Below are 8,960 nucleotides of genomic sequence, written 5' to 3'. Positions count from 1 at the left end.
GAGGGGGTGGGGCTAATGGGGATGGGCGGAGCTAACGGGTATGGGCACGGCCCAGCTGCTGGTGAGGGGGTGGGGCTAACGGGATGGGCGGGGCTAAAGGATGGGCGGGGCTAACGGCATGGGTGGAGCCGAGCGGGTGCTGATGAGACTGGGTGGGGCCTAAGGGGCTGGGCGGGACTGAGCTGCTGCTGTTCAGGGGGCGGGGCCAGGGCTGGGCGGAGCCAGGGAGGAGCTGGGGTGACCTCAGGGTGGGGCAATGGGCGTGGCTTCCCCCTGTGGGTGTGCCCACAAGGGTAGGCGGAGCCTGCCACGCGGTCCCCTCCCCCAGGTGTACCTGCTCCCTGGCTGGGCGGGGTCAGGGTGGGGCAATGGGCGTGGCTTCCCCCTGTGGGTGTGCCCACGGGGGTGGGCGGAGCCTGCCACGCTGTCCCCTCCCCCAGGTGTACCTGCTCCCCGCCTGGGCGGTGCTTCCGGGGCGTGGCCGCTGGGGCCGCCTCAACAACGGGCGTGGCTACGGGGCGGGGCTGCTGGCGCTGCTGGGGGCGGGGTCTCTGGCCCCGCCCCGCCTGCGGGCGCTGGCCACGCCCCTGGGCCCGGCGGGGCTGCTGCTGGCGCTGCTGGCGCTGCAGGCGGGGTCCCTGCGCCACGCCCTGCTCCGCGACCCCGCCCACGCGTGAGTCACGCCCCGCCCCCGCTACCGAGCCGCTGCTGAGGGGGTGGGGCTAATGGGGATGGGCGGAGCTAACGGGTATGGGCACGGCCCAGCTGCTGGTGAGGGGGTGGGGCTAACGGGATGGGCGGGGCTAAAGGATGGGCGGGGCTAACGGCATGGGTGGAGCCGAGCGGGTGCTGATGAGACTGGGTGGGGCCTAAGGGGCTGGGCGGGACTGAGCTGCTGCTGTTCAGGGGGCGGGGCCAGGGCTGGGCGGAGCCAGGGAGGAGCTGGGGTGACCTCAGGGTGGGGCAATGGGCGTGGCTTCCCCTGTGGGTGTGCCCACAAGGGTGGGCGGAGCCTGCCACGCTGTCCCCTCCCCCAGGTGTACCTATTCCCTGGCTGGGCGGGGTCAGGGTGGGCCAATGGGCGTGGCTTCCCCCTGTGGGTGTGCCCACGGGGGTGGGCGGAGCCTGCCACGCTGTCCCCTCCCCCAGGTGTACCTGCTCCCCGCCTGGGCGGTGCTTCCGGGGCGTGGCCGCTGGGGCCGCCTCAACAACGGGCGTGGCTACGGGGCGGGGCTGCTGGCGCTGCTGGGGGCGGGGTCTCTGGCCCCGCCCCGCCTGCGGGCGCTGGCCACGCCCCTGGGCCCGGCGGGGCTGCTGCTGGCGCTGCTGGCGCTGCAGGCGGGGTCCCTGCGCCACGCCCTGCTCCGCGACCCCGCCCACGCGTGAGTCACGCCCCGCCCCCGCTAACAGTGTGCTAATGAGATGCTAATGAGGGGCTGACGAGCCGCATTGCCCCCAGGCTGTGCCTGCCCCCCCGGCCCGGGGAGCCCCTCCTGCCCTGCGCCCCCCCCAACGCCTCCCGCGGTCCTCCCGGCCGGCAGGGGGCGCTGCCCGCCCTGCCCGGGCCCAGCGCGCGCCTCCTGGCACGTGAGTCCGGGGGGCGGGGCCGCGGGGGGACACGCCCACCGGGGGCGGGTCCCCGATGTCCCTAAAGGGTCCCCAGGGGGTTCCCAATGTCCTCAGGGTTCCCCAGCGTCCCCAGGGGTCCCCAGTGCCATCAGGGGGTCCCCGATGTCCCCAGTGTCACCAGGGGGTCCCCAATGTCCCCAGTGTCACCAGGGGAGCTCCCAATGACCCTGAGGGGTCTCCGTGTCCCCAGTGCCATCAGGGGGTCCCCAATGTCCCCAGTGTCACCAGGGGGCTCCTGGTGGCCGGGGTGGGACCCTGCTGTCCCCCCCCCCCATTGTCCCTGCGGGTTCGGTGCCACTCTGGGCACTGTCCCCACACTGTCCCCGTGTCCCCAGGCAGTGTCCCCACGCTGGCTGCTGTCCCCGGGCAGTGTCCCACTCTGTCCCCGTGTCCCCTAAGTTCAGTGTCACCCTGGGCAGTGTCCCCATGTCTGTCCCCATTGTCCCCCAGGTTCGGTGTCACCCTGGGCGGTGTCCCCGTGGTGGCGGCTGTCTCCTGGCCCTGGCGCTGGCTGCCCGGGCGGTGTCCCCATGTCTGTCCCCATTGTCCCTGCTGTGTCCCCCAGGTTCGGTGTCACCCTGGGCGGTGTCCCCGTGGTGGCCGCTGTCTCCTGGCCCTGGCCCTGGCTGCCCGGGCAGTGTCCCCATGTCCCTAGGCAGTGTCCCCATTGTCCCCACAGGTTCGGGGTGTCCCTGGGCGGTGTCCCCGTGGTGGCCGCTGTCTCCTGGCCCTGGCGCTGGCTGCCCGGGCGGTGTCCCCATGTCTGTCCCCATTGTCCCTGCTGTGTCCCCTTAGGTTCGGGGTGTCCCTGGGCGGTGTCCCCATGTCTGTCCCCATTGTCCCCTAGGTTTGGTGTGTCCCCGGGCGGTGTCCCCATGTCTGTCCCCGTGTCCCCCAGGTTCGGTGTCACCCTGGGCGGTGTCCCCGTGGTGGCGGCTGTCTCCTGGCCCTGGCCCTGGCTGCCTGGGCGGTGTCCCCATGTCCCTGGGCAGTGTCCCCATGTCTGTCCCCTGGGGACCCCAAAACATCGGGGGGACCCCAGAACATCGGGGGGATCCTGGAATATGGGGGGGAAACGGGACCCCGAAACCCGGGGGGACCCCGAAACCCGGGGGGACCCCGAAACCCGGGGGGACCCCGAAACCCGGGGGGACCCCGAAACCCGGGGGGACCCCGAAACCCCGGGGGGACCCCAAAACATCGGGGGGACCCCAGAACATCGGGGGGATCCTGGAATATGGGGGGGAAACGGGGACCCCAAAACCTGGGAATTACCATGGCCACGGCGCTGGGCTGGATCCCCAAAAATGGGGGACCCCAAAACCCCGGGGACCCCGAAACTGGGGGGATTCTGGAATATGGGGGGGAAACAGGGGAACCCCAAAATCTGGGGGTCACCACGGCCACGGCGCTGGGCTGGATCCAAACACGGGGGACCCCAAAAACCCGGGGACCCCGAAACTGTGAGAGGGACCCCAGAACGGGGGGGACCCCGAAACACTGGGGGGATTCTGGAGCATGGGGGGGAAACAGGGGGACCCCAAAACCTGGGGTCACCACGGCCACGGCGCTGGGCTGGATCCAAACACGGGGGACCCCAAAAACCCGGGGACCCCGAAACTGTGAGAGGGACCCCAGAACGGGGGGGACCCCGAAACACTGGGGGGATTCTGGAGCATGGGGGGGAAACAGGGGGACCCCAAAACCTGGGGTCACCACGGCCACGGCGCTGGGCTGGATCTGACCCCAAAACTGGGGGGAGACCCCAAAACCCCGGGGGGACCCCGAAACCGGGGGGGATTTTGGGATGTTGGGGGGCATTTTGGGAGGGTTTGGGGGAATTTTGTGGTGCTGGGTTTTGGGGGGTTTTTGGGGGGTTTTGGGGTTTTTTTGGTTTTCCTTGACCGGCAGACCTGAGCGCGGTGCTGCTGCTGGGGGCCGGCGTGGAGGGACAGCTGCTGCGGGACAAGTGAGGGACACGGGGACACCGGGGGTCCCCGATGCCACCGGGGGGTCCCCAATATCCCTGAGGGGTCCCCGATGTCACTGGGGGGGCCCCTGATATCCTCGGTGTGACCAGGAGGGGCCCCAATGTCACCAGGGGGGTCCCCAATGACCCTAAGGAGTCCCCAGTGCCACCGCGGGGGTCCCTGATGTCCCCAGTGTCACCAGGGGGGGTCCTGATGTCCCCAGGGATCCCCAATGTCCCCAGGAAGGGTCCCCAGTGTCGCCACGGGGGTCCCCAATGCCACCAGGGGGGTCCCCAATATCCCTGAGGGATCCCCAATGTCACCACGGGGGTCCTTGATATCCTCAGTGTCACCAGGAGGGGCCCCAATGCCACCGGGGGGTCCCCAATGTCCCCAGTGTCACTGGGGGGGTCCTTGATGTCCCCAATGTTACCAGGGGTGTCCCCAATGTCACCAGGGTCGCCAGGGGGGTCCCCAATGACCCTGAAGGGTCCCCGATGTCCCTAAAGGGTCCCCAGGGGGTTCCCAATGTCCTCAGGGTTCCCCAGCGTCCCCAGGGGTCCCCAGTGCCATCAGGGGGTCCCCGATGTCCCCAGTGTCACCAGGGGGTCCCCAATGGTCCTCCTGCCCCCCCCCCCCCCCCATTGTCCCCCAGGTTCGGTGCCACTCTGGGCACTGTCCCCACACTGTCCCCGCGTCCCCAGGCAGTGTCCCCACGCTGGCTGCTGTCCTCGGGCAGTGTCCCACTCTGTCCCCGTGTCCCCCAGGTTCAGTGTCACCCTGGGTGGTGTCCCCATGTCCCCGGGCAGTGTCCCCATGTCTGTCCCCGTGTCCCCCAGGTTCGGGGTGTCCCTGGGCGGTGTCCCCGTGGTGGCCGCTGTCTCCTGGCCCTGGTGCTGGCTGCCCGGGCGGTGTCCCCATGTCCCTGGGCGGTGTCCCCATGTCTGTCCCCATGTCTGTCCCCATGTCTGTCCCCATGTCCCCCAGGTTCGGGGTGTCCCTGGGCAGTGTCCCCATGTCCCCATTGTCCCTCAGCTTCGGTGCCACTCTGGGCACTGTCCCCACACTGTCCCCGCGTCCCCAGGCAGTGTCCCCACGCTGGCTGCTGTCCCCGGGCAGTGTCCCACTCTGTCCCCGTGTCCCCTAAGTTCAGTGTCACCCTGGGCAGTGTCCCCATGTCTGTCCCCATTGTCCCCCAGGTTCGGTGTCACCCTGGGCGGTGTCCCCGTGGTGGCGGCCATGGCCTGGCCCTGGCACTGGCTGCCCGGGCAGTGTCCCCATGTCTGTCCCCATGTCCCTGGGCAGTGTCCCTATGTCTGTCCCCATTGTCCCCCAGGTTCGGTGTCACCCTGGGCGGTGTCCCCGTGGTGGCCGCTGTCTCCTGGCCCTGGCCCTGGCTGCCCGGGCGGTGTCCCCATGTCTGTCCCCATGTCTGTCCCCATTGTCCCCCAGGTTCGGGGTGTCCCTGGGCGGTGTCCCCATGTCTGTCCCCATTGTCCCCCAGGTTCGGTGTCACCCTGGGCGGTGTCCCCGTGGTGGCCGCTGTCTCCTGGCCCTGGCGCTGGCTGCCGCTGCTGGGCGCGGCGCTCTCTGCGGCGGGCGCGGGGCTGCAGGCGCTGCTCGGGGGGTCCCGCCTGCTGCGGGCGCTGGCGCGGACGCGGGCGCTGCCGCTGCCGCGCGTGAGTGTCCCCGAGGGTCCCCGAGGGTCCCCGGTGTCCCCAGGGGGAGTCCAGCTGCTCCTAAGGGGGTCCCCAAAGAGGTCTCCAAGGGGTCCCTGTGTCCCCAAGGATGTCCCCAAGGGGTCCTGGTGTTCCTCAGGGGGTCCCCAATGTCCCCAGAGGGGTCCTAAGGGTGTCCTCAATGTCCCTAAGGGTGTCCCCAGCGGGTCTCCAGTGTCCCCAGGGGGGTCCCAAGGGGTCCCAGTGTCCCCAGGGGGTCCCCAATGTCCCCAGAGGGGTCCTAAGGGTGTCCTCAATGTCCCTAAGGGTGTCCCCAGCGGGTCTCCAGTGTCCCCAGGGGGGTCCCAAGGGGTCCCAGTGTCCCCAGGGGGTCCCCAATGTCCCCAGAGGGTAAGGGGGTCCCCAAGGGGTCTCCGATGTTCCCAAGGGGTCCCCAATGTCCCCAAGGGGTCCCAGTGTCCCTAAGTGGGTCCCACTGTCCTCGGGCTGTCCCCATGTCCCCGGGGCTGTCCCTATCCCATGTCCAGGTGTCCCCGCAGGCGCTGTGCCTGTCCCTGTCCCCATGTCCATGTCCCCACGTCCTCTGGTGTCCCCATGTCCCCGGGGCATGTCCCTCAGTGTCCCCATGGTGTCCCCATGTCCCTCAGTGTCCCCTGGTGTCCCCTCAGGCGCTGTCATGGGGCTGTCCCTGTCCCCATGATGTCCCTGTGTCCCTCAGTGTCCCTCAGTGTCCCTCAGTGTCCCCATGTCCCTGTCCCTGTCCCCATGTCCCTCAGCGTCCCCATGATGTCCCCATGATGTCCCCATGTCCCTCGGTGTCCCCATGTCCCTCATTGTCCCCATGTCTCTCAGTGTCCCCATGTCCCTCAGTGTCCCCATGTCCCTCAGTGTCCCCTGGTGTCCCCTCAGGCGCTGTCATGGGGCTGTCCCTGTCCCCATGATGTCCCTGTGTCCCTCAGTGTCCCTCAGTGTCCCTCAGTGTCCCTCAGTGTCCCCATGTCCCTGTCCCTGTCCCCATGTCCCTCAGCGTCCCCATGATGTCCCCATGATGTCCCCATGTCCCTGTCCCTGTCCCCATGTCCCTGTCCCCCCAGGCACTGTTGCGGGGCCGGCGCTGGCCCCTCGCTGTCACCGTGCTGACTGCGGCCCTGAGGCGGGGCTGTCCCCATGTCCCTGACCCTGTCCCCATGTCCCTCATTGTCCCCGTGTTCCTCAGTGTCCCCATGTCCCTCATTGTCCCCATGTCCCTCGGTGTCCCCATGTCCCTCATTGTCCCCGTGTTCCTCAGTGTCCCAATGTCCCTCGGTGTCATCCCCATGATGTCCCCATGATGTCCCCGTGTCCCCCCAGGCGCTGTCGCGGGGCCGCTGCTGGCCGCTGGCCGTCACGGTGCTGACGGCGGCCCTGGGGGGGACTGTCCCCGTGTCCCTCGGTGTCCCCATGTCCCTCGGTGTCCCCATGTCCCTCATTGTCCCCATGTCCCTCATTGTCCCCATGTCCCTCAGTGTCCCTCAGTGTCCCCTCGGTGTCCCCCCAGGCGCTGTCGTGGGGCCGGCGCTGGCCCCTCGCCGTCACCGTGCTGACGGCGGCCCTGGGGCGGGGCTGTCCCTGTCCCCATGATGTTCCCATGTCCCTCAGTGTCCCCATGATGTCCCCATGATGTCCCCATATCCTTGTCCCTGTCCCCATGTCCCTGTCCCTGTCCCCCTGATGTCCCTCATTGTCCCCATGTCCCTCAGTGTCCCTGTCCCCCCAGGCGCTGTCGCGGGGCCGCCGCTGGCCCCTCGCTGTCACAGTGCTGACGGCGGCCCTGGGGCGGGGCTGTCCCTGTCCCCATGGTGTCCCCATGATGTCCCTCAGTGTCCCCATGATGTCCCCATGATGTCCCTCAGTGTCCCCATGATGTCCCCATGATGTCCCTCAGTGTCCCCTCGGTGTCCCCCCAGGCGCTGTCGCGGGGCCGCCGCTGGCCGCTGGCCGTCACGGTGCTGACGGCGGCCCTGGGGGTGCTGCTGGGCTCTCTGGACCTGCTGGCCCCGGTGCTCTCCGTGTGCGTGACCCCTCCCCCGCCCCGTGACGTCACCGTGACGTCAGCGCGCCGGCAGTGACGTCACACCCCCCATGCAGGTTGTGCCTGACGTCGTACCTGGGGCTGAACCTGGCGTGCGCCCTGCAGGGGCTGCTGCCCACGGCCGGCTGGAGCCCGCGCTGGCCGCTCTACCACTGGTCAGTGAGTGACCCCTGAGTGACCACTGAGTGTGTGACCCCTGTGTGAGTGCCCCCGTGTGAGTGACCCCTGCTGCCCCCGGCCGGCTGGAGCCCGCGCTGGCCGCTCTACCACTGGTCAGTGAGTGACCCCTGAGTGACCACTGAGTGTGTGACCCCTGTGTGAGTGCCCCCGTGTGAGTGACCCCTGCTGCCCCCGGCCGGCTGGAGCCCGCGCTGGCCGCTCTACCACTGGTCAGTGAGTGACCCCTGAGTGACCACTGAGTGTGTGACCCCTGTGTGAGTGACCCCGTGTGAGTGACCCCTGCTGCCCACGGCCGGCTGGAGCCCGCGCTGCCCGCTCTACCACTGGTCAGTGAGCCCGAGTGACCCTGAGTGACCCCGAGTGACCAGTGAGTGATTGCAGTGACCGCAGGCTGTCCCCCTGTCCCTGTGCCTGAGTGTCCCCATGTCCCCAGGTCGATGTCCCTGTCCCCGTGTCCCCATGTCCCTGTGCTGTCCCCATGTCCCTGTCCCCATGTCCCTGTCCCTGTCCCTGTCCCTGTCCCTGTCCCTGTCCCTGTCCCTGTCCCTGTCCCTGTCCCTGTCCCTGTCCCTGTCCCTGTCCCTGTCCCTGTCCCTGTCCCTGTCCCTGTCCCTGTCCCTGTCCCTGTCCCTGTCCCTGTCCCTGTCCCTGTCCCTGTCCCTGTCCCTGTCCCTGTCCCTGTCCCTGTCCCTGTCCCTGTCCCTGTCCCCATGTCCCTGTGCTGTCCCCATGTCCCTGTCCCCATGTCCGTGTCCCTGTCCCCAGGTCGGTGTCCCTGGCGGGGGCCCTGCTCTGCCTGTCCCTGATGTTTGTCACCTGCTGGCACTGTGCCCTGCTGGCCCTGGGCATCGGCGCCACCGCCTACAAATACCTGGAGTTCCGCAGGTGAGGGACACCGGGGACACCTGGGACACCTGGGGACAGCTGGGGACAGATGGGGACAGATGGGGACACCTGGGGACAGATGGGGACAGGAACACACCTGGGGACACCTGGGGACACCTGGGACACCTGGGGACACCTGGGGACGGGAACACACCTGGGGACAGCTGGGGACAGCTGGGGACACCTGGGACACCTGGGGACAGGAACACACCTGGGGACAGCTGGGGACAGCTGGGGACACCTGGGACACCTGGGGACAGCTGGGGACGGGAACACACCTGGGGACAGCTGGGGACACACCTGGGGACACGTGGGGACAGGGACAGGGACACACCTGGGGGGAGGGACAGGGACACACTGGGGGACACCTCGGGGCAGGGGGAACACACCTGGGGATGGGGACACACCTGGGGGACAGGGACACCTGGGGGCTACAGCTGGGGACAGGGACAGCGACACACCTGGAGTCCCGCAGGTGAGGGGACACGGGGACACACCTGGGGGGAGGGGAACACGGGGGAGGGGGGTGTGGCCTCACCTGGGGTG

At 69.1% G+C, this 8,960-nt stretch overlaps 2 protein-coding genes across 2 annotated transcripts in view; both read left to right on the top strand.

The window, feature by feature from the left end:
• The window catches only part of LOC120505733 (solute carrier family 12 member 5-like), a 4,829-nt gene extending 4,152 nt beyond the window's left edge, over nucleotides 1–677 (top strand). The window contains exon 3 of the mRNA XM_039716545.1: nucleotides 441–677. Within this exon, the coding sequence (XP_039572479.1) occupies nucleotides 441–677 (237 nt within the window). The remainder of the gene's footprint in view (nucleotides 1–440) is intronic.
• Nucleotides 678–750: 73 nt separating this feature from the next.
• Nucleotides 751–8,414, top strand: LOC120505735 (solute carrier family 12 member 4-like; the record flags this gene model as incomplete). The annotated part of the gene is made up of 8 exons (XM_039716547.1): nucleotides 751–771; nucleotides 1,150–1,382; nucleotides 1,460–1,587; nucleotides 3,541–3,598; nucleotides 5,104–5,278; nucleotides 7,225–7,328; nucleotides 7,406–7,504; nucleotides 8,295–8,414. Coding segments are annotated over exons 1-8 (938 nt in total), but the record flags the coding sequence as incomplete, so codon positions are not given.
• Nucleotides 8,415–8,960: the final 546 nt, after the last annotated feature.

This window comes from Passer montanus, unplaced genomic scaffold (assembly GCF_014805655.1).
Source record: "Passer montanus isolate IOZ18808 unplaced genomic scaffold, ASM1480565v1 scaffold355, whole genome shotgun sequence".
Classification (NCBI taxonomy): Eukaryota; Metazoa; Chordata; class Aves; order Passeriformes; family Passeridae; genus Passer; species Passer montanus.
The sequence above is the reverse complement of the archived record's forward strand: the minus strand, read 5'-3'. Positions and strand labels throughout refer to the sequence as shown.